Source organism: Seriola dumerili, unplaced genomic scaffold (assembly GCF_002260705.1).
Source record: "Seriola dumerili isolate Sdu_G_001 unplaced genomic scaffold, Sdu_1.0 BDQW01000290.1, whole genome shotgun sequence".
NCBI classification, from domain to species: domain Eukaryota; kingdom Metazoa; phylum Chordata; class Actinopteri; order Carangiformes; family Carangidae; genus Seriola; species Seriola dumerili.
This window is the reverse complement of record NW_019174545.1, coordinates 3,709,482-3,735,480: the sequence shown is the minus strand read 5'-3', so window position 1 is coordinate 3,735,480 and position 25,999 is coordinate 3,709,482. Positions and strand designations below refer to the sequence as shown.

General features: G+C 38.9%; 1 protein-coding gene across 1 annotated transcript in view; it reads right to left on the bottom strand.

Moving 5' to 3' along the window:
- Positions 1 to 25,999, bottom strand: part of sh2b3 (SH2B adaptor protein 3) — a 54,176-nt gene that overhangs the window by 9,839 nt on the left and 18,338 nt on the right. The window contains exon 4 of the mRNA XM_022757619.1: positions 396 to 497. Within this exon, the coding sequence (XP_022613340.1) occupies positions 396 to 497 (102 nt within the window). The remainder of the gene's footprint in view (positions 1 to 395; positions 498 to 25,999) is intronic.

Below are 25,999 nucleotides of genomic sequence, written 5' to 3'. Positions count from 1 at the left end.
CAATAGTTTGGTGAAACAATCATTATTTGAAACACGCTGAGCATGTGGATGAACAGCTGAAAAGTGGAATGTGCTACAGGAGAGGTTTCTGTGTATGTTGTGATGATGTTTTTTCCAGAGTTTGATACTCCTGACACCAGGTTTGGGTGGAGTATCCTCAACCAGGCCTAAATTAAGGCTATTTGGTGAGTTGTGTTATGAAATGAACTGACACAATGATTATCTTGTTTCCTCTTCATCTTGGATTGAGGGTTGAAGATGTAAACTTGTGGATATAAACAACTCAGTGGGAAGAGTCTGCAACTGTAGTATTTTCAAACAGCTCAGATATTCCCTGGGGAAGTAATTTCATTCCCATTCAGCGTTTGTCACGCAGCATGAAAGCCTGTACGTACCTTTAAAACAAATGTGTTTAAGTTGTCGGGCATCTCCAGACGGTTGCAACGACGTACTTCTTGGATATCACAGCACTGAGTTGTCAGCTTGGGACTGGAGGCCTGAAAGACACAATAAAGACATGATGAGTGTCAGACAAGTCAGACATCATTCTCGGGACGCAGAGTAAGTAAGTAACAGTCAGTTATAACAGTTGCCAATTAATTTTTCTAATCAATTCATTGACATGTATGCCATGTATGCCCTCATGTATGCATGTGTGTCTGTGTGCTGCTGAAACTTAAACCTGCATTAGTGAAAGAAAATGCAGTGAATGGCAGGAAGGAGAGCATGATGGGAGCTCCCATGGCAGAGCTCCAAGGTCGACCCCACCAGGACAAATCTTGTATTTGAAGAATGTTAAATGAGATATAAGGGGCTTCCTGGTGGCTCTTTGACCTTTTCTGCATGTAAAGCACCAAGAAAACAAAACAAAACTATAACTCAGTTTCATGCACTAACAAAACACACACCGAGAATAAACATGGAGATCCGTTCTACAGGTGTAAGGCCGCTCTTTAAAGTCCTGTCACATGCAGGTAAACCTGAAGCCCAGCTGGACAGAATAATGGTGTGTGTGCACATCCATGGGTGGACATCGACAGACACATGCACTCAAACTAATCATACGTCACTAATATAGCTATGCAGAGCCTCTAAGCCCCCAGATACAAACGAGCGCTAACAGAGCCACTGGCATAAACAAAACACACAGACCCACACACACACACACACACACGGATGGATGATTCGGTCAGCCATGTGTACAGGCCTGTGGCATGCTGGGTCAGAAGTCACCTCTGAAATGAAGCCTGCGCGACAGCTGATAGAAACACGGGGAGACAAGAGAGTCAGCAACTCGGATTGAGAGTTTAAAAACTAGCGTGAGTGTAAAGAGAGGGCTAAAAATGACAATTATTTTCATTATCGACAATTCACAATATCCCAGAGGCCAAAGTGACATTTTAAAATATCTTGTTTTGTTTGAGTAACACTCCAAAACCCCAAAATACAATTATGCTAGGCAGGGATGCGAAGCAAAGTCTCACATTTGAGAAGCTGGAACATTCAAATCTTTACCTGAAAAAATATCAATTAATCGATTATTAAAAGAGTTGCTAGTAAATTTTGTGAAAATATACTAAACAATTAATCAACTTTCAAAAATTTTATACGATGTTAAACCTGCAATAATTATGATTTTTTTTGGCCACTTGGAGGCAGCGAAGGTCAGGTTAATATAATTGCCCCCATGTTTTAAGTTGATTTGCTGAACTTGCTAGCGAACAGTTGCTTATTTACACATTGTGAAGTTACAGAGCAACATTATCATTCACTTGGAGTCGTGTTCTTTCCAATACTCGTGGTTTTTCAGCTCCGATTTGGTCTCCGCTTTGCTCGCCACCAACTCCTGAGGGAAATACCTGGCTCTTCGGCTGATAAATACTCCACCATGTTTAAGAATATAGGATCTTAACACCATTACAGACTACGAACCACGATATATTTATACTTCATCACAATATAATAATATCGAGAGATGATAAATATTATCACCCAGCCCAGGACTAACTCCCATAAAAATAATATATTTAGCAACTAAACTGTGAATCTTTGTCCAAAACAAACACGGTGGAAGCACAGTGGGAAACTAAGCAGCTACAGTTGGACCAGCATCAAACCTTATTGGACAAACGTATGCAAGAGAGCAGGAAAAAAAAGAAAAAAAGAAAGAGAGGGTAGCGTGAGAGAGCAGAAGGAAACTGACGAGACAGTGAAAAGACGTGGTGTTGGGTTGGGTAGGAGGGAGAAGAGGGATGAGGAGCAGAAGAAAAAGCAGGGACGACAGATTCCAGGGCTTTGTGCACCGGATGAGTTTGAGTCTATGTGACAGTGAGTGAGCCTGAGGAATGTCTATGTTAATCCTACACACACATAAAAACAGACAGGAACACACACACATCAAAAGAATAGATTAAGCCCCCCCACCTGCCCAATTTCCTCAGCTTGCCAGTGTCGTGAATGAACCCCATAACTCTGCATGCTCTCTATTTAACCACAGTGTCTAATATTATCAATAAAAAAGCACTGTGACGCACAGATGAGGGGGATATGACTCATTTTGTGAGATCTGAGTCAGCGAATGAGGAACTGACTGAAAGTGAACTTGTGCCAAATTGCTGTCACAGCTGAATTTTAGTCCAGGATGTTCACAGAAATTTGTTTCTACTTCTTCAAATTCAGGTTAAAAACCTTCAGGTTGACCTGTGTGGAAAGATAATAGGGAGAAAGATAAAATCAATATTTCTGAGAAAAGGTGGAGACAGAGGACAGATGTGCCTACTAACAGGAAAGACACATACAGATTTAAAAAAAAAAAACAAAAAAAAAAAAAACAGCTGTTCTTGCCTTGTTGATTTTAGACTCATTTTTTGCACTTGGAGGCCACGGACACAAGTTGTGAACACAACACTGACATACAGTAATTTCCCTTTTAAGTTAATACGGTTCTTAGCAAACAATTGGCTATTTACACATCCAGTAGTTAAAGAGTTTTTCTTGGTATCTACCAACTCCTGAGGGAAACATCTGGCTCTATGGTGACACAAACTGATTTTACATTTGCCAATTTTGACCCCCCCTCACCCCCCTTAATTCTTATCTTAAATAATCTAATTTAATCTTTATTTGTAGTTTTACTAGTATTACTGTTTGTCCTTTGATGTGTGTTTTTTGAAATCTACACTGTGTGCCACATTTTCATGTTTGATTTGTTTTAATTGTTCGCTCCTGACTCTCCCTCCCTGTATAAAGGATACTGAACTGTGAAAATTACTAAGACTGCACACTGAGGGAGTCAGTCAGTGGTCCAATATATTATTGGGCCGTAAAAGAGAAAATTTAAATAATTGTTAAACATTAGGCATTTTCTTGTGTCAACTTCTCAAAATGTGAGGGTTTGCTGCTTTTTTCTGTTTTATATCATATTTAACTGATCATCTTTGGCTCTTGGACTTCTGGTCGGACAAAACAAACCATTTAAAGATGTTACCTTGGGCTGCAGGAAAGCGGTTTTTAGTGTTTTCTGATGTTTCTAAAACTCTTGAGTGCAAACTGCTTGGATGTTGCTAATTAATGAATATTTATGTATCTATTCAATGCCAAAAAAAGTAGAACACAGAGACAAGGATAAAGGATGTGAGTTAAAGCTTCACCATCAACTGCACAGGATATGCAACAGCTAATGAGATGTGGTACTCCGTGCACGTGCGCGTGGGTGTGCACGTCGGTGAGCGTTCGAGCCGAGAATGACTCATTGAGAGGAATTTATAGTGAGAATGTGAATGAGTTTCTGACTAAGAGCATCTTTGAGGAACCATATGTGTCTGTGGAGGGAAAAAAAAGAAGAAAAAAGAAAAAAAAAAAAACATAGAGCAGATGTCTGACTGGTTGAGCAACAACATAACAGGCCTGATTTCTGTGAATCAACTTCATCAGGGGAGCAAGTTCAAACTCACAACACATTTCCTATTACTGCAAACTAAAGTCTGTAATACTCCCTGAAGACACACACACACACACACACACACACACACACACACACACACACACACACACACACACACACACACACACACACACACACACACACACACACACGCCTTTAACCTTATTCTTCCTTTATTTTGTAATCACCAAATAACTCCTTCAAGAGTATTTCCTTAAACACCACCACCAAGCAATGTGGGAAAACTGTGTGAGCATGCATGAACCATGTGACTGCTATTGTGTTGTAGATTTAATTCTAATTGTACAAAGTTGACATTTTTGCTCAGCCATCTAAGCTCAGAAACTCATAAAGACAAAGTGAAAATATATTTTTAGACATTTTTGCAAATTTATCTCTCATTTACAACAATGAGATCCTTAATTCAGTACTTTGTGGAAGCCCCTTTGGCAGGAGTTACAGCTTCTTGGCTAAGTCTCTACAAGCTTTGCACACCTGGATATGGGCAGTTTATCTCATTCTTCCTGGCAGATCCTCTCAAGCTCCATCAGATTGGATGGGAAATGTCTGAGCTTTGATCTTCAGGTCTCTCCACAGATGTTCTTTGGGGTTAAAGTCTGGGCTTTGGCTGCACCACTGAATGACAGTCAGAGACTTGTCCCGAAGCCATTCCAGTGTTGTCCTGGCTCTTTGCTTAAGGCGATTGTTGTGCTGAAAAGTGAACTGTTACCCCAGCCTCAGGTTGCATGCTCTCTGGAGCAGGGTTTCTTGAAACACCACTCTGTATTTGGCTGCATTCATCTGACAAGTTTCCCTGTCGCTGCTGCTGAGAGGAACCCCCATAGCATGATGTTGGGATGGTATTAGCCAGGTGATGAGGAGTGCCTGGTGTTCGCCCGACATCGTGTTTGGAGTTCTGCCCAAAGGGTTACATTTTTTTCTCAGGATGGTTGTCCTTCTGGCAGCTTCACCATTCTCTGCAAAGGACTTCTGAAGCTCTGTTAGAGTAACTGTCAGGTTTTTGATCACCTCCCTGACCAAGGCCAATTCCTGGAAGAGTCCTGGAGGTTCCAAACTTGTTGAGTTTCACAATTACTGAGGCCTCTGTTCTGGAAACGCAAATAGCTTTATACCCTGGCCCTGATCTATGCCTGAGCACAATTTTATTGCGGAGGTCTACAGAGAGTTCCTTGGACTTCATGGCTTGTATTTTGTCCTGACATGCAGTGTGAATCATGGGACCTTACATACACAGGTGTGTGCATTTCTGAACTATATCCAATCAATTCAATTAGCCACAGATGGACATAATTCGAGTTCTAGACACCACAACATTAAAATGAACAGGATGCACAATTTGTAGTGCCACAGCAAAGTGAGCAGAAAACACTTTTTGATTTTAATAAATATGCAAAAATTTCTAGAAACATGTTTTCACTTCATCATTATGGATTACTGTGTGTAGACATGTGGAAAAATTTTGAAAATTTATCAATTTACAATCAAATCAACAAAACAATCAACTGCAAAAAGTGAAGGGGTCTGAATACTTTCCGAATACTAGCTGAAAAGAGATGTAAAACAGACACAAAATGTCTAAGAAGAGACACAAAACAACCACAAAGAGATGCAAAAAGAGATGCAACAAGACTAAAAAGACACAAAAGGACCCCAAAGAGACATGAAACAAAGCACACCACAAACAACAAACAACCACAAAGCAAAACATGATGTAAAAGGAGGAATTAATAAACTATGCAAAACGACTAAAAAGAGTAAGAATCAACGATAAAAAGGCATCAACCTCCTCTACAAATGTTACAAACACACACTGCAAGAGAGAGAGAGAGACTCGGATAAAACAGACAGATCCGTACATAACCATGGAGTAACCATAATGAGTCTGTAAATATACACTAAAAGCCTTAGGAAGTCCATGTCTAAGTCCATGGGTTTACAAGTCTGAACCCATAACAACTGTGAAAGCACTACAGAGGCTAATGTCTGCTTGCTCCTAGCATCAGGGCATTAAAAATCATTCATTGGGAGCAATGTTTTAACAATTTAATGTCTCCTTTAAGAGACAAAAGCAAGGCCATCATGTCAAAATGTTGGCCTCTGTAAATTATTGTTGCTTCAAAGCCTCGAGAGGGAGGGGAAGCCTATTTAAAGAACTCAGGAGAAAGAGAGAGTGGAGTTTTATCAGTCAAAAAACAAACAACAAACTGCATATCAGCAGCGGAAGCAGAACAGGACATCACACTGTGGAGGAAAATGCAATTGACCGAGAAGCAGCATATCAGTTAAGAGCAAAAAGCAGGCGTAAGTGGTAAAATACTAACAGAGCTCTGTGTTTTACAACATGTTCTTTTGGTTTCATGTCTCTGTTGGCCTTTTTACATGAATTTAATTTGTGTTTCATCTACCACAGAAACTACATGTTACTGTGTGTTGATGACCCAATTCCCCTTTAAATTGCTCTGAGCTTCTAAATCATCTTATCTCACAGTATCTGACAGAATCATATATTTTCCTTATCAGCTTGTTCAAGCTCTTCATTTGAGGCATTCCATGTTTATAGTGAGTGAAATATTTAAACCCAAGATTGTGGTTGTAACGGATGCATCATTTCATTAAATGGAAATATATATCATATTACAATGTATTGTTTTATACACATTTACCTAATATTTAGCCTGCTCAAATTTTGGGAGCAGCACTAGAATTTGAAATAAAGGTTATGTGGGTTTTAATAATATTTGTCTGCATAGTGTTAGTTTGTATTCAATATCCAGAGGGTAAGGAGACGAATAGACGAGGTTATTTCATTTACAAAAGGTAAAATGTTGGCGCAGCTTCTTAAATGAGCATTTTTTTAAATTCATATAGTTGTAAGTCGAAATATCTTGGACCGCATTTGGACTAATTTGAACACATCATTTCAGGCTTTGGAGAAATTACGTTCATTTTTCACAATGTTGACATTTTATAGTTCGATTTCTCAATAATTCAAAAAGTAAACAACAGATCATCTCAAAAGGCAAACAAGTGATGGTTGTAGCCCTGTAATAGTTATCAAAAACACTTTGAAACACTGCCAGACTCATAACATTCAGCCTACTGTTTAGTTGCCAACTCAAATATAGATGGGTCAACAACTTTTTCAAATATGAGTCTGATAGTGATCTGTCTTAGAAAAATTATGACAACTTTTCAGTTTTCACTTATTGTTCTTTTCAGGTTGAGTCAACTTTCACTATTATGCTTCAACTTTACATAAACGCAGACTGATGATATGAATATGATGCAGATAGGCAACAGTGACAATATCCCTATAGTTGAAAAGATTTTCAAATGATTGTGTATTGATACAGTACCCTGTTTCATCTTAAAATCTGTCCCCAAAATCATCTTTAGAAACTTTGGGATCTCAACTCCAAGTTTCGCTCAGCATCTCTAATATGAGGATTTGCTGCATTTCTCAGTTCCATATCATTAGAAACTCAAGATAGTTGGATTCTGGATGGACTGCGACGGACATTTTTCACAATATTTTAACTAAATGATCGATTGATTAATCGATTTGATTAATAATGATAATAGAAATAATTTGCCAAATAAATGACATTCAACCTACTGTGGCACTTTTCTTGGCAACTAAAACTTAAAAGTTTTAACTCAAATGATCTTGATACTAATCAGATATATTAATGATATAAAAATAAAAGAAATCATAGGACAAACCGACAAACATTTTATGCACTGATGATGCCTATAGTCACTGCTTCACACAGGTTTACACACTCGACAGCAGGCATAAACAGTTGATGAAAGTAGCTCACAAACAAACAAGAGACACAGCGACAGATGCAACCATGCAACCTCTCACCCACACAGTCACAAACACATCTAGAGCTTGAGTGCACACGCCCACACACACACGGGTGACACACAGGATGTTTGGAGTCCAAAACTATCTTCCCAGGGTCCCTTTCTCAAGGCCGTCGCTACGGCAACTGACTTGACACTTAACATTCCACTGTCCCTCTGAGGGTCACCGCGGCCAACGTTGTCCGGGGTGTATGCGCGCTGTGTGTGTGTGTGTGCGCGCTGCTGGACTGACCTTAAGACTCTGCAGGGTTACCAAAATGCTCTCTGGAGAGATTCTGGAAAGTGTTTATGCAGGGATATCCTGCACGCACCCATGCACACACACACGCACGCACACACACACGCGGGATGCTTTGATTCAAGATTTTAGGTGTGTTTTGGTCTGCACTGGCCTCAATATTCATACAACCTTTATCAAATTATAAGTCTCCTGATTCTATCTGTGCATTGCATCTTAGGATCCCCATATCACTGTAACAGCTGTTGACACAGAAATGGTTCAGACTTGTGGCTGTTTTACACACATCACCTACGCCTCTGTAACTTTGGTTGAGTATCTCTATCTAAAACGTAATGAATTACCTTTCAGAGGAGATCGGGATTATGTAAAAGATATAGTAATATTTTTATTTTAATAAAAAAAATAAAAGGAGGACACCCTGGCCTCGATCAAAATACCCGTCACATCTGTCATCGATGCATTTCTTTTCTTCCTTGCTGCATATTTAAAGTGGCTACAACAGATACTTTTATAATAACAATGTCAAAATGTGATAATGTGAAAAGGGTTATTATCACCCGACTCTTGCAGAGCTGTATAGCGGGTTTCAGCTCATTATTTAGCTGTCTGGACGGTAAACTTACTGTTTTGGTTCACACTCTCATACTGATGTTTTGTGCTGCAGCAGCTGAAGCCTTGCAGAGCAGATTTCTTTCTGCGCCATAAAGCTCCATTGTTGTTAAGAAAATATTAAACATATCAATAAACTACACTAGTCAAGTGTTCCATTCAAATTGAGCAAATTTGAATCTATTTTCCGGAAAATCGGCAAAGAAGATGTAAATTAAAGTGTCTGCTGGAGTAGTTTTACTGATGTTTACTGAGTGTGTCGGTTACAGTAACCTGCTGGAGATGAATGCATGAACCAATTTCGGAGAGTCTGTTTGGGATATGAAAGCCCTAAGTTTAAAGTCAAAATTGAGATCAGAATCTGAAATAACGCCAAGGTTTCTGACTTGCTCACTGTATTTCAGAGACAGTGAAAGACAAGATAGTCGGGTGCCATTAAACCATCAACTTTTCTACCTCAGCCGAGGCAGAAACTGTTGCACTGGATGAACATGGTCGATTTGCAAACATGGCCGATTTTAGTCCATCCAACAAAAAATCGTTCTGCTGCTGTAGATACTCTCACTCACACACACACACACACACACACACACACACACACGTTTGACTAACATTTGGAAAAAAAAAAATATATATATTATTATTTATTGACAAAATTTTTAATCTTTAAAAATGTAAAAAAAAAAAAAAAAAAAAAAAAAAATATATATAATATATATATAATAGTACTACTTGTGTGTGTATTTTTTTTTTTTTTTTACATTTTTATATTTAATTTTAATATATATATATATATATATATATAATATATATATGTGTGTGTGTATTTTTTTTTTTTTTTGTGTGTGTGACTACAGTAGGGGCAAATGCTCTTGGTGTTGAGTGACACAGACAGGCTGGGGGAAAGCATTAAGTGACAAACTAACTTCTTTATTGACAATAACAATGATCACTGCTCCTATGTCGGGGACATTTTTAACCAGCCTGCATTACAGGATGATCTTTATGATCTGCCTGAGGTGATCTTACAGCTCTGGCTGGATCGTGGCTGCTGTACAGAAAAATGTGTTTCTTCTTTAATGTGTTTATACAATAGCTACAGCTGCAGCTCACTCTATGGTGATCTGTAGCAGCTGGCATTGTTTCACCCCTCTACTCTAGTGCCAGACTCCACCACCTGTTGCTTGTGTCTTCAGAAATAGACCCAGTGTGGTTAAACTTTCCTTCCCAAGTGCAGGGATGAGTAAGAAGCCTAGTTAGTGGCAATCGTTAGCTGTAAACATCTTCCAACATCAGAACTGCAACATGCACTGCGTAATTTAGGTTTTGAAAAATCCTCATTATTACATTACCTTACATTATTATTACAACTTATAAGTTCTCCATAATATTTATTGTAAAATTTAAGCATGAATCTTGCAGTTTGTCAGTTTGTTTATGAGGGGTCTCTTGATTTTGAAAGTCGAGTTTGACTCAGAAAGCAGATCAAAAACACGATAACATTAAAAACATGTAAAAGGCCTCGCTGTTTTACATGTTGTTTTACAGATTCTCTCTGGCATTCATTTTCAAATTATTCAAATTATTGTTGGCTCATGATTACATGCACGGACAGCAGCTGTGATCAGATAATACTATAATAAATATCCATCTAAGAATCAACCAATATATATATATATATATATATATATATATATATACGTATACATTTTAAGCCAAAATTATCTTGCATTTACAGTAAGTTACCATAACTGTAAAATCATTGACTATGAAAGGTTTTTAGGTTTAATTTATGGGTTTTACTTTTCATTTAATCTTGTTCTGTCAAACCAGCTCTTTCACAGTTAAAGAAAATATTTTATAAACATGCATCCACTGACAAAAAACTCCGACAGCTACTTTTGTGCACACTAATCTCTGGTACATTTACACAAGCGGAGTACAGGCAGCCAGGAGATCACTAGAACTGATCACATTCACAATCAGCTCTATCTGTGGCATCATGGAGGATGTGGGGAGAGACACGCGCGCACGCACACACACGCGCGCACACACACACACACACATACCGAGCACTAGTTGTGGGGTTACCAACACTGATAGAGATGAGTGTGTTCTTGGAAACCTGTCAGAAACTGTCAGAGACAGAGCCTTCAGTCATGAATAAATGTGTCAGTTCATTGCGCCGTCGTCCTTGCATACTTCTTAGAAATACTGATATATGAGCCAAATATGAAGAAGTTAAGACAGCACACTCAAGATTCACAGAAACCGAGTGCAGTTCCTTGTAAATGAATTAGCTGTGGTTTTGAACACAAGAAAAGACCAATTAGCAAGCCTGACAGAGCAGCAACAAGACGGGAAAGTGCTAGCATCTGTCTAGCTAGCATCTGAGTTTGTTAAAAACTAAACATTCAACCTCTTTCTTATGATGATAATGACCAAGATGCTACAGTAAACTCTAATTTACAAATAATTAAAATCTCTAAAATCTAAAATTAACCCAATTTCTGCATTGTTAAACGCTGACAAATTTTCTTCCATTGGGAAATGTCAAGGGCTTCAATTTTTTCAAAAAGCTTGTAAAATCATCTCACTAAGTCAGCACAGTGCACGAGGCGAAGCAGAAGAACTAGTTCAGAGGACTACTCTTTCATTTGTTGTGCATGTAAAAAATGACACTTGTAAAACTAATTTTCCAAAAAATATGTATCAGTTACTCAAAATAATTCACAGGCCTGACCATGAAAAGTTTTCATTGGATCTACTTTCTACTGAAAATGTGAACTGTTTTTATTGGGACTGCTTTCTTGCATAGAAATAGTCCCAATGAAAACTGACAGCGAGCTCTGTGAATTATCGTTACTAACCAGCACATTTGTTTTGGAAAGACATGTTTCTTTTTTTTCACGTTTTAAACAACACATACGACACTGTGTTCACACCTATTGTAATGGAGTGGTGACACAAGTGAAAGTGGCTTTTGTGAGCCTATACGGCAGTGTCCCATCCAGTGTATGAGACATTGGTTTTGGGGCATCCAGGTTGCCTGTCGAGGAGGGATGTTGACCATGTTGTCACAAGATCCCTCCCTCTCATTTCCTGTCACCTCTCTACCGTCACTTTCAAATAAAAAGACAAAAATGACCCGAAAAAATACTTAAAAAATAAAGGAATAGGTAAAAAAGGTAATGAAGGTAAACTCTGACAATGACAAGATGTTACCACGTCAGCTTGATTTTTGGCCCAGACTACTGTTCCAGTGTGAGTACTTTGCAATTTATATCTTGATCTCTACATTGTAATATAATGCATAACTCACTCATCTAAGATAAATGAATATATAACTCATCCGAGCAAGATAAATTATCCTGAGTAAGACAAAACCTTGTGATGAGTGTAACACTTTCCTCTGATATATCACGGAAAAAAACCAAATAAGCAGATCAGTTGATACTGAGAAACAGAAAATAGATCATGTGATTGTGTCTAGTGGTGAGCAGAACATAAATGTGCGAACACGTACACACGGGCACTGTTCAGTGCAGCTGAGTTTCCAAGTATTTTAACTGACTAATTTTTCTTTTTTTCTTGTTTTATTTTTTTTGGTTTGTTTCACGCCTGCATGAGAAGTTTTTGGTCTGTAACAAAATAAGAGTTGCATCATTTTGGAGATATACCTTTTGAATAAATAATGTAGTAAGTTCTTTATAACATGGACATAATGTAACATGGACATCAGTAGAGTGCTTTGAAGAAAAAAAAATTCAAAAGTATGGACAAAAATCACATCAACAGTGGATGGGAAATTGCTTGCATATGTGTGTGTATGTAAAGGATCTCACACGTGTGCTACTCATCCCCATGTGTCAGACTTGGCATATGTCTATCCAGTAACTGTGCACACGTGGAAAAGACTGGTAACTGTATTCTTCCTCAATGTGTAAAACATGCTTTTTCCCTACAAAGTCTGTGCTCCCTTCCAGCTCTGCCTCTTTGCCTTTGTTGTGAATCCCATTCTTGAGACTGTGTGCAACTCCAAAACTAACTCATCCAACCCAGCTTTAACTTCAACCCTGACAATCACTGTGGAGATCTGGCAAAATCTTAAACAATATGGTGCCTTTCAGCAAGACAGCAAAATGTATATTTGACAACAAAATGCTGGCAAATGTTTCAAGTATATATATATATATGTGTGTGTGTGTGTGTGTGTGTGTGTGTGTGTGTGTGTGTGTGTGTGTGTGTGTGTGTGTGTGTGTATTTTTACACAAAAAACACTACGGTAATTTAATAAAGATGACATTAACAGACATTTTAAACAGCAAAATTCTCTGTAAATGAACTCGTTAAATATCTATCAAATCAAACGTGTCAAAAAAACATAACAAAACAGCCTGAAAGCATTTACTCACTGTGATTTCTATTTGTTTACATATAGCCTATGCCTATACTATGTTAGTCATTTTTCAAGCCAAAATGTGAAGACAACTCTAGTATCAGCTTTTCAAATGACAGGATATGCAGCTTTATTTGTCATAAATTATTATAAATTAAATATCTTTTAGGGGATTTTTCACTATTTTATTGAGTAAACAATTAATCTAAAAAAAAAATCATCAAATGAATCAATGATGAAAACAATCATTGGTTGCAGCCCTAGATATTTTGACAGTAACTATATCCAAACAGTGGTTGATAATACTTTATAATATTAGCCTGCTGATATATTGGCTATTATATTCTCTGGCCTATGTCCCATCCCTCCACCAAGTTTGGCTCAAATAAATTCAGTACTTTTTGCCTAATCCCTTGGTGGAGGCAAAAATCACTAGTTGCAGCTATAATCTGCTGCGAGTGATTTCGTGAAACTACAATAATGGGAGTTCTGACACAGGGACATGCCCATAAAGTGGGAAAGAAAAACTTTCTCTTGCCCTTCCTTTTCCTTTCCCTTCTGCCCTGTGCCACACCATTGTGTCTGAATAAACCTTAGTGTGCAGTTTTGTGCCTTATGACTACAGTTCCTGGTACCACTGAGCCAGAACCAGGTTTATATAGGGAAGGAGATCTCGCCATGATAACATTTTCCACACAAGATTTGAAGCCAAGTGGGACTTGCCAGGGCCAGAGCAAACTCTGAATGTTTATAACACGGGATCAAAAGGAACAGTTTCCTCAGTGAGAAGCTAGAGCCCAATTGACAAATCATCTCCGCTGGCAACAGGATAAAAAAAAAAATGAGTCACTGATTTTTTTGAGGGGAAACTGAGAGGCACAGATAATGAATAAATGCTAGCTGTGTTTGGCCCTGTAATGGAAACCAGGCTAAAGACTTGCCCAGAGAGAATCGGTCGAGGGGGCTCAGCAGGGTTGGAGATGTGACCCAGAATACAGCTGAGCAGAAGAGAGGGGAGAAGTGTGGAGTGAAGAGGAGAGTAGAGCCGAGAAGATATAGAGAAATGTGCAGCGTTTCTGCAGGCTTCAACAAATCAAATTTAAGACTTTTTAAGACATTTTTAATACCACATAGAATGAAATTTTATACCTTTTCCACAGTCATACTCGTCAAAGCATGATGGAAAAACCAGTAGGGGCAAAAAGGCCTACAAATATTTATTAACAAGTACATTAGGGCTGCAAGTAAGGATTATTTTCATTGTTAATCTTCATGTTTAAGCATTTAGTCTATGAAATGTTTAAAAAACAAACAAAAAAAACATTTCAATAACATTAATTCAATTAACTGTTATATACAACAAAGAAAAAGAGCACATTTTCATCTATCAACTAATCACTGCAGCTCTAAAGTACACAAATTTATCGACACCTATATCACATAATTCAGAATTAATCAATTAATATGATCTGGACCTGGATAAACAAACAGCAGAAAAATGATGGATAAATCTACAGATGAAAACAAACTAATTTAGGTTTTTGCTACAACTGGGACTTGCCCCTTATGAGTTGATGAGCTTCCTAGCTACTGTAGCTGAGGGTGCTGAAACTGTGTCAGTGGATTGAACAGCAGCAAAGCAGCCCGCAACACATGCAAAGACATTTTATAAATAACATTACTGCCTAAAGCAGGCAAGAGGAAGTATTTAATACCATTGTAAATCAAACTGCAGCCTTTTTCATAAACTTTAAGGCCTTTTCTTTTGAGGTGACTGAACTCAGTGCTTTTAAAGACTGTAAAGACCTGCAGGGACCCTGACACAAAACCTTTGGCAAACAGGATTGAAACTGAGCAAACCTAACCACTGAAGTTATAGATACTTGAGATACCTGAAGAATGTTATTAACATTTAACATGGACATAATAATCCAGTTATTGACAATAATCAAAAGGCAATCTTTACCGTTTATGGCCATTCCATTAACATTCCTGTTCGCTACTAATGGCTGAAGACATCCTGTCTAGCAGTCTCCCCTCAATATTAAACCTCAAACATGATCTTTATGTCACGATGCAACTGTGGTTTACTCTTGTGGTTGTCATTATGCAAAAACTGCGATGTAAGTGTGCTATATGTGGCTCTTTTTATGGTAGCACCAAAAGAAGAACGTGTGCAAGGATGAATTCACACAGAAAAAAAAAATTTAGCAGTCATGAAACAATTTTAGAGCAAAGCCAACCTGAAGCAAATGAAGACAACCACCAAAGCTAAACCAGACAAGTAAATTATCACAAATAAAAAATTCTGCTCAGGGCCCCAGAAACTCTGAGACAGAGTGAAGCACAGACATAAAATACACTCAGTTGGCAGTTTATTAGGTACCCCTACAATAAATCCAACCTTCATGGAAGTTATAAGATTCAGCTTTTATTGAATTATTTTAGAGAGGTGCTGATTCAACTTTATCGTCATTTTGGAGGAGAACTTCCCATGCTTTATCTTACTGCAGTTATGATTACTTAAACCATGACAGAATGGTGGCTTGGTAAAATAATAGTGTTTGCAGAGGGGTGTGTGTGTGTGTGTGTGTGTGTGTGTGTGTGTGTGTGTGTGTGTGTGTGTGTGTGTGTGTGTGTGTGTGTGTGTGTGTGTGTGTGTGTGTGCGCGCGCACACAGGCCCTGATGAACAAGAAGAACAGAGGCCAAGAGAAAACTGTTGGGTGAGGGTGTTGCACAGCTTTGCTTTGGGGGCTTTCCACATGCAACTCAGCAAGGTCATGTGCACTAGCACTGCGGTTGTAGGTCACACAAACACACACAAACACACACACACACACACACACACACACACACACACACACACACACACACACACACACACACACACACACACACACACAACAAAGAGGTTATGACAAGGGAAAAAACACATCTGAAATACATGAATAATTAAATATAGTCACCATAGAGACACCATGTATTGATCAACACCTGTATTCATTAATGCAGACAGAGACACACAAAGACAGCATGGCAACTCCTTCTGCAGAAAAAGACACAGAACTAGAAAGAGGCAAAGGAAGAGATCTGACAAACATCTTGACCACATGACTCTAACCACTCCACTTCCTTTAGATGTTTCTCTTGATTTTTTTCACACACTGAAACACACACAAGCACACACACGCAAAAAAAAAAACACACAACACTCCTCCCACAGTTTTCCACTCTGTATGAGAACAAAGTTTTTCTGTCTTCTTTAGATTAACCTAAACAAACATAAAAGGCAGCAACTGATGTGAAAAGTTTCCTGCTGTAGTGAAGTATCTGCTACAAGCTTTGTTGTTCACAACCTCTTAGCTTTTCCTCTACTTTTCATTCAATTTTCTGTTTTAATAGCAAGTATTTAGCTCCTACTGGCACCCCAGTTATGCAGGATCTGTACCTGGTAGCCCTGACTCTTTCTTCCCAACTAAAAGCTCTAGCTCTTCCTAGGGAGATCCAGAGGCATCCCCAGACCAGGTGGGGTGTGTTTTCCCTCCAGAATGTTCTGTGTCTACCCCTGGACCTCTCCTCCAAGTTGGACTGGATTAGCCCCACAGGAGTCATCCAAGATCAGTCATCCAAATCCAGATGTCTGAGCCATCTCAACTGGCTCCTTACAATGCAAATGGCAGAAATTACACTCTTCCAGATGCCCCAACACCCTGCAAAGGAAACTAATTTCTGCAATATAAACACACAGCTGCATGTATCTGCTTGTCAATTTCCTGCTCCGTACTCATGAACAAGACCCGAACATGCTCACTTGGGGCAGCATGTCGCACTCAACTCAAAAGGAGTATCGTGGGGTCAGACTTGGCAGCGCTGACTCCCACACATCATACACCATTTCCGTTTCACAATCCGATGAGGCGGGAAAAAATGACATGTGTTTATTCACAAAATTGTATACGCTTCACTGCTCAGCTACCCTTTCAGATTTTGTCTCTAAACACTAACCAACAAAATTGGTGACAAGGCAAAACCTGGACTTACAGCTGAAAGAACAGACACAGCTCTCAAGCCATTTACTTATACAAGGAGGGACGCCAACTTAAGTAAGTCAACAACATTTTTCTAGAGTGAATAGTCAAACACCCATTACCCCTCAAATTTCCTCATTAGATGAAAGAGCAGGTCCACTCAACAATTGCATTAAAAAGGGGAACCAACAACACTCTTTGTAGATGAGTCTAAAGCTTCTGATACTATTGACCACAACATGTTATTAAATAAGCAGTGTGAAATTGATAAGTGACTGCTTACAACTTTGTAAGAGTTCAAACTGTTATTGCCCATGGTGCTAAACCAAGTCCCCAGACAGTTGATACAAGTGTCCCCCAAAGTTCAAAATTCAGCCCACTTTTATTCACTCTGTACATTAATGATATTTATTTTCTAACTCAGCACTATAATTTACATTTTTATGTTGATGATACCCTATTGTATGCCATCATTCCCACCACAAACCAAGTCTTCTCCAGATTACAGCCTGCTTTCGATGACCTCCAGACCTCTCTGTTTAGACTCCAAAAAGAGAACATGTGAGTATTTCTCAAAAACACGAACCGGATTTTGGTTAGCCAGCAGATCCTACAAAACTCAAGTTGAACTTCTTGCTCAAACATTAAAAATTCAACTTGAAACATTGAAATTTGGTTCTCCATTAAAAAACTCAAAAACCATTATGCAATCCACCATATTGCATATGTGGGATTATGGAGATGCCGTGTATCCTCACTGCCACGACCTTTAAACCACTGGTCACAACAAACCACAGTGCCATTTGACTCATGGCTGCAGACACTTAATGCACACGTTACTGTGGGGGATAGGAAAATGGTTATCACTGGTATCTAGACAGCATCAGCATACTTGTGGGTCCATTTATAAGGCCTTGCTATCCAAGACACCGAGATATTAAACTTTAAAGCTTTATATTATTTGTATATTTGTAAATAAAGCTTAACTAACTTAGTCTGAAAGCACAGGCTTCAAAGCCCTCACACAAGTGAAGAGACCTGTCAATGACATGTCAGTCAGATACAGTTAATTTCCTCAAAATGTTCCTACAGCATATTCCCAGTCAAGGCCAGCAGCTCTAGCAGTGTGGGCAAACCCCTGGTCTATAAACAGATTCGGCCCACAACAAGAGCTTTTCAAGCACAAATCTGTAAATGAATCATAACATAGGACATAACACCGACAATCAAGACCAGAAAGGATAAAAGAAAAAAGGGGTAAAAGAAATGTCTTTGTTTTGTCTACCCATACTCATTCTCATCATAGCTGAAAGAAGCTGAACAAAAAAAGATTATCTAATGATCTCCTGTATGCAGTCTACAACATCTGAGAGGTTGTACTTCTTTGGAGCCTTTGGTTATAAATACACCAAGTGCTTTCCTTGGAAATTTCTGAGTTTGAACTTGGTAGGATCTCTCTATGACTCACCATAGTCCTGACAAGAGTCATTACTGCTGACTATGACTAAACACTGCTTTTCTACGCAGTCTTAATCCCTTAAACCCGGTTTCACGCAAGTGTGGTATATGAGTATTTTTAATTAAGAAGCAACATGCTAAATTATATATAAAAAGACTGAATGGTGCCAAAAACTCAGTGGACAGCGGCCAGTAATAAAATCCACAAAAAAAAAAAAAAAAAAAAAAAAAAGGATAAACACAAATCACGCTTACTCTGAAAAGAGGGGAATGCTGTGGCATGATCCAGGCTTTGATCACTAGGACTAGGTGTCATTTAGGTTTAACTGATCCCGGTTCTGCTTGATTCATGTTACTGTCCCATTATTTCATGCTTTCATAGTGTTTTCATTGAATTTATATATAATCCCTTTTTACATATTTATATATGCCATTTTGTGGCTGCTTTTGTCTGAGCACCACAATGTAATTTTTCAAGACTGTATGTGTTTTTAACACTGGTGAACTCAGCTGTGACTGAACACCTCACAATGGCACTGTTACACCCAACCCCCCTGCGTTATAAAGGCACCACAAGAGACACATTTTGTAAAAGTGCAACACAGAGCTTTCAGGTGATGTTACTGTTAATAACTGATCCATGTCTTAATTTTAGACTGTGTCAGCTGATCTAGAAAACAGATGCATGTGGATGAAAAACCTTTCACATTTCAACAAACGTTTTGCACACATGCTAGCCTATCACATGCTAGGGTCTGCATTGGGAGTGGCTACAGGTTGAAGGTTAATATTAACAACATATATCAACAACTTGGATGCAGACTATGAAAAGGGCTACCTATTATTGCTGGGTATATTTGGGCAATATAGTGCAATTAGTACACTAGTACAATTAGTACAATTACTTATACTTATTAATTGCTACTTGTAAACTCTTTTCAAGCAAATGCATCCATCCATCCATCCATTAGCTATACCGGAGTCAACTCCAGCTGATATTGGGTGAGGCTTGTCAAGTAAATATGACATGTATTTGCTGGCTTCAGCCAAGCATGTGCTGCTTTTTCTCTTTTTGACATCATTGTATTGAATATCCTTGGATTTTGGACCAATGACTGGACAAAACATGAAGCCATTTCACCTTATGATTAGTATTTTTCACTATGTACGGAAATAGTTGCAGCCTCTAATATGTGCATAGCCAACCCCCTAGGGACCTGTATGGCGGTGCCAAACATGGCTGTTGGGAAATCAAGAATCTCTTGCAACCATGCTGACCTCTGTTTCATCAAGCTCAGAGCTTGGGACAAATTCAAGGAAAAGGACAAAGCCACAGTGGGCTGTCATTACATTTCATACCAACAACATTATGCCAACCAACAGGAGATATTGTTTCCAGAGGGATTTTCAAACTCCGAGCCAACTGGATGGCTGCTTGAGGATTTACAGATGTTTCAATATCCCGATTTTCCTTCAAAACGTCCCCCCATTTTCTCTGGACTGTATGAGACAGAGATCTGGTGATGCAAAATTAGAAAGAGTGAGAGACAATTTCAGGCAGGTCAACAGCAGAGGGAAACTAAAAAGCAGAACTTTTGGTGCAAAAAAGCCACAAAAGTTTAAGTAATCCTGTTTAATGAACCACACAGTAGACAAACATGAGAACATCTACTCTCACGCTTTACCATTTCTCCAAATTTTACTGTTTAGTTAAAAAAAATGGATTTGTTGCATGATATTCACACCTGTGGTGAACACACATTCATTCTGTGAACACACGCATCCGTATCTATTACATGACTCAGTCAGTCACTTCAAGGCAGAATTTCTAGGTTTCATGAAACTCAATCCCTGGAAAGAGAAAAAGATTTGACTTTGCGGGTGAGATACAAAGACTGTTCTGACTTAAAATGAAACTAAAGTCTTGTCTCTCTCTGAAGAGATAGTCTCTGCTCTAAATACTGGCTCACAGGTCACCTGGAAGTTGCAGAATTCTACAACTGATCCCTACTTCCAGGACGTGCACGTATGGCCAAATAACACTGTGGGAGACCAAAATATTATATTTGATTGAAACCAACACAAACCTGGAAGCAACAGATGTCACTTCAATTTTATCAGGACTGCAAATTATGATACTCACATTATCAATTAATCTGCCAATTATTTTTTCAGTTATTTGGTCCATGAAGTGTCAGATCACAACTGCCCTCACAAAGCCCAAGACAACAAGTCCGAAGTCAAAAGTCCAAAACCTAAAATTATTTGGTTTTCCATCACAAAAGATAAAGAAAAGCAACAACTTCTACATTACAGAAGTAACTTTCTGATGACTGATTTTATACCAGTCAAAGTTATTTCCTTTAAATAAATCACATGTTGAGTATTTTATTACTGTTTGGTTGATAAAGGCTTCAGGGTTGCCATAAAAATAAAAATCTTAAATAAGCATGCAATTACCCGATATGCATAGTGGAAATATAACATGATCATCTGCAACTAGACTTTCCACCAGAAAACAGTTTGAGTGAAAACTGTGCGTAGTGGCGTCTGCATATTTTCGCCAAGAACTGGGACATTGTTTCTGGAGAGATGCAACTGTTGTAGAGTTTTTTGAAATGTCATTTTTAAAGGCTTTGAGCAGCACAGATCAAATTCACTTCACCTTGATCATGCTGGGTCAGCAGCAGAAATCAGAGAGGAAGATATTTCAAACTTTTCATGGCTTGATTTGAGAAAATATGTATTTTGATTGATTTGATTTGGGTCATCTGAACCTAGCATTTCAGTCCAACTTTCAACTAAATAACCTGAGGAGCTAAAACGCAGTTTTAAATGTGCAACCTAGAAACCTTGAAGTAAAAATGACTCTCTCATTTGCTTGCCACGGCCCTGCAGACACCTTGGTCTCACTCTGTCTGTCCTCCTCATAGCTACCCAGCTGTCAGTCTGTCTTTCTCATGCCTCCCGTTGTTGAGCTTCCTGTGTCTCTCTTAGTCGGTTTCATTCTGTTTCTGGTTCAGCTGACTGGGGCCCATGTGTTCAGAGCTTTAGTAGTGGTATGCGACGAGAGCCAAATTAACGCTGCATGTTGCCATATGAGAAACTAAAGTACAACAAGTAACACAGAACAGATGGACACCAGAGTCTGCTTGTTGGAAAAGTATTTTCCACTGATGTTGCAAACTCCTCTCTTACTGTCAGTAAGAGAGAGAGAGAGAGAGAGAGAGGGAGAGAAAAAAAAAAAAAACAGAATGTGGTCTGAAAGAAAAACACAGCATAGATGCAGAGAGAAGAACATACTGAAACAAATGTAAATGCAAGTATGCGTAAAGATATATATTTAAATGCATTTTGACTTCAACTGTGTAGCAATTCTGTTGGTTTAATGGGGGTATAATTCCACTTTCGGCTTTCTAAGAAGGCCCATTAATGGAAATTCTTTTATGTTATTTTGACTGCAGGCTCAAGATAAGGTATCACATGACCCTGAAAGGCGAAGACGAAGCTTTTACCATATATGCCAACATACATTAAAACATGTGTGAGAATGTACGGAGAGAGCACAAACACATGCAGACATGGAAGGACAAACTCCATGAGCAACATGATACATAGTGTATGCACATGTACACACCAGCATGAAATGAAACCATGTGGGAAAGATTAGGTCTAGAAGAGCTGGAACAAACACATGCAAAAGGACCAACACACACACAAAGATGAGATGAGATGAGAGGGGTGTGATTAAGATGAAGTCTACAGGAGGTCTGAGGAAACATATCCGCCATCAGACTGCAGCAGTCTGTGGGAACCGACTCTGGAAGACAGAATACCACGATTTTCCTGGCAAGACGCTAACCTTGTCTGTAGCCTTGACTACTGTACGTCAGGAGAAAAGAAAAGCAGGGCTCGCTGTTGAAGAAACAAATACCTCAGTCAAAGCTGGCCAAGGTTACGAGATAACTCCAACACTTGAGGAGAACTGCACATTAAGATACTACAAAATAAGCAACATACCAAAACCAACGCCAGGATTGTTAATTTGTTTAAGGGGTCGAGCTGTCAGTTTGTCCTCATCGAAGTAGTCAAGGCCAAAGTTAAAGACCGAGACGAGATAGAGAATTTAAGGTTAAAGTCTCAGACAACACTGAGGACACGATGGAGACTTCTGCTCACTTCAGCTGACATGGCAAGATTCACTTCTGCAATAAAACAAGTGGTACATCTCATCACATTTGTTATTTTGTCATTCCATCTGCAAAACAACGTACTGACCTGACACCTGCTTATATGACTGATGAACAATACCCTGTCATTAATTGTCCTAGCAAAACAAATAGATCATATGCACAAATGCAACAAGTGGAGTGTTGTAGTGAAGAATTACTATCCAATCCCACTATGACATCTTTAAGTTTACTATTTAATTGCTTTAGGACTGGGCCATTACAATCACTATAAAGTGTTATAAAGGTAAAAATGGAAGCAATAAAGTGATAGTGGCCTTAAAGATGGAAGCTCTAACCACTTTAAGGGTTTGCTTTTTGTATTTATATATAACCTTATATTTTCAGTTCAAACCAAAACTGTAATGACATCTTTGCAGTTGTTTGTCAACAATCTTATTTCATATCCACACCCTTACTTATAGAATATATACATCCGCCTGGGCTTTTTAAATATTGTGCTTCTATTTTCAGTCTTAACATGGCCTAACACTTTAGATTATACAGAAGTGAAACTGCCCTCAGTTTTAACTACAATTACAGGAGAAAACAGACTTGCCCAGAGGGGGGCTGCATCTTTCACAGCCTTCAACATTTTTTTAAAAATATTTTAAGTCAGCCTGATAAAAATAGCCGATGATAATGTAATGTGTTGTATGAAATCTGACAGCAGATTAGGTTTATTGCGTTTTCAGGCCTACACTGAGGAACTAGCAAGTGTGCCTTGAATGTAGCTTTCTCACACGAATACATTATCAGTTTCACAGCAGCTTCCTCTCTTGTGCTAAATGGGCTCACTGATATTACTGCTGTTTCTCACGCATAAAGACACGCAAATAAAAATACACACAAGCACCATCCATGGATTATTATTTTCTGTGCAGTCAAGATATTTGTGCAGCATGCAGGCGTGCATGCTCATACACCAACACACGCAAAGTTAAAGAAAGAGCCCACAGACATATGAAACCCCAACTTACATCCACAAAAAATAAACTATACCAACACAACGTATAACACAACAACCCCAACATATTCAGGCTTTGTTTATTTAAATGACTTATTTTGAATGCATGTGCTTTTTCTTGTTTAGGCTAAAATGTGTGCATGCTAGTTCGCCGCTCTCCTTCCTTTTAAGGCCATTTTCAGAGCCTTAACTCTGCCCTGCCAAGACCGCGGACACATACACACACACACACGCGCACGCACGCACACACACACACACACACACACACACACACACACACGAGAGAGGGAGAGCAGTCAGAGCAGCAATGCAGTTGGCTAACTACAGCAACACTGCCATCAGCCAACCAGATCCTGCCAATGCCTTCCCATTCTGAACAAACATGCATACATGTGTACATACACACACCCACACTCGCACACAGCTCTGGCTCCATCATCAACTGAATTACCTCACGCACATGGTTAGGGCTGCAGCTGGCTGAAAAGTTGAGGGCTGCTAAATATAAAAACACTGCAAGCGCACATACACACTCAGACACACACATGCATGCAACATCTTTTTCACTGACTCCCGTTTGTGCCAGAATACACACATGCACACACCCTGAAGAGACTGAACGTTGCTTCCAGTGACCTTATAGATGACGGCAGCTAGTCAGCTAGTCGGCTAGACAGCAGTCAACTGAGCCGCTCTGATTACTGGTTTGGGGATCTTGGGGGACTGGGTGTGCAAGCACATGCAGCCTTGCAGCTGGCCCCATCTGGAAATATTGCAGGGTTTTATGCCATGAGGTTTAATGTGGGGAGCCAAGCATGCATATTAAATTAAAAAAAAAAGACATCCTGCTGTGCTGTGATGAGCTGTCAAGCAAAGTCAGAGGAAAGCAAGCTGATCTCTCTTATTCCTAACTTCAAAATGCAAGCCACTCAGATAAACAAACTTAAATCAATGTGACAATTTTGTATTTTCTGACTGTTGAGTTGATGTATTAATTATGAAATAATAAGTAGAAAACTTATGACTGGCTGAAGCAAACCCCAAACAAACAGGAAACCGTGTAGGAGGCATATCTACTCACCAAAGACTATAAGAAGACGTGAATGTTGCAGATTCTTTGAGGTAATTCGCATTGAAATGTCAAACTGGGCAAATGTTGAGCTACATTAATGCATGAAAATGAGTGTAATATAAAGAAATGTGTGACAATAATCAGTGAGGCACAAACAGATTAAATCTGTATTTACTAACACAAACAGTAACATTTCTTCAAGCTTATTTAAGTAGGCTAAAGGGCAAACTATCTCTTACACAATCTTTAAATTTAATCAGTCTGAAACAAATGATGTGGAGTTTTAACAGTGACTCTGTGTGCAACACAAGAACAGACGTGATGGTCTGATTAGTTTTCATTAATCTAAGCTCTGACCAGTAATATCACTCCTTTTTTCTTTCAGCTTGGTTACCACCAAAGCATGTTCAACATCACAGCACACATTGTAGCTGCAGCTGAAAAATCAAATCAATCACTGGAGGCAAAGATGTGATGAACCACCAATAAAACACGCAGTTTTCCGAGGCAAAGCTAAATGTCATCACAGCTTTTATCGTGTTTTGTCATGTGGCAAACTGTACAACAAAAGGAGCTTCTTAGAAGCTGCAAAATATCATTTATGAAAACAAAACAAATGCAGGCAGAGAAATGAGATGTTTTGAAAAGGATGAGAGAGAGTGTGTTGTGTGTGTGTGTGTGTGGGCTGTGACTAAAACAGCTGTGCCTGCGTGTGTTTGTGTTTTTTATGTGTGTTAATTTAAGAGTATGTACAGTATATAACAAAACTGAGTACACCCCTGTGCAATATCACTACAATTGTACCATTTCACAATAAGTTAATCATTTAAAATTGATCTTATCTATGATTAACAAGACATACGGACCCCAAAATACAACTCTTATGCAACAAAGGTCTGTTTACCTGTGCTCCTTGCAACAAATTTGAGTACACCTGTGATTTCCAATCAAATGTAATTGCATGAACAAGGTTATAAAAGAACCTGTGAACACCACAGATTCCTCATTTTTTAGCATCGGTTCTGTCTAATGAAACATGGCTCCACATGGTAAGATGTCGCCTGAACAAGTAAAACACCAGATTGCGAGATTTCACAAAGCTGGCAGAGCTACGCCACCAATAACAGGAGACTGAGGTCAACCTCGAAAAATTATGCCATG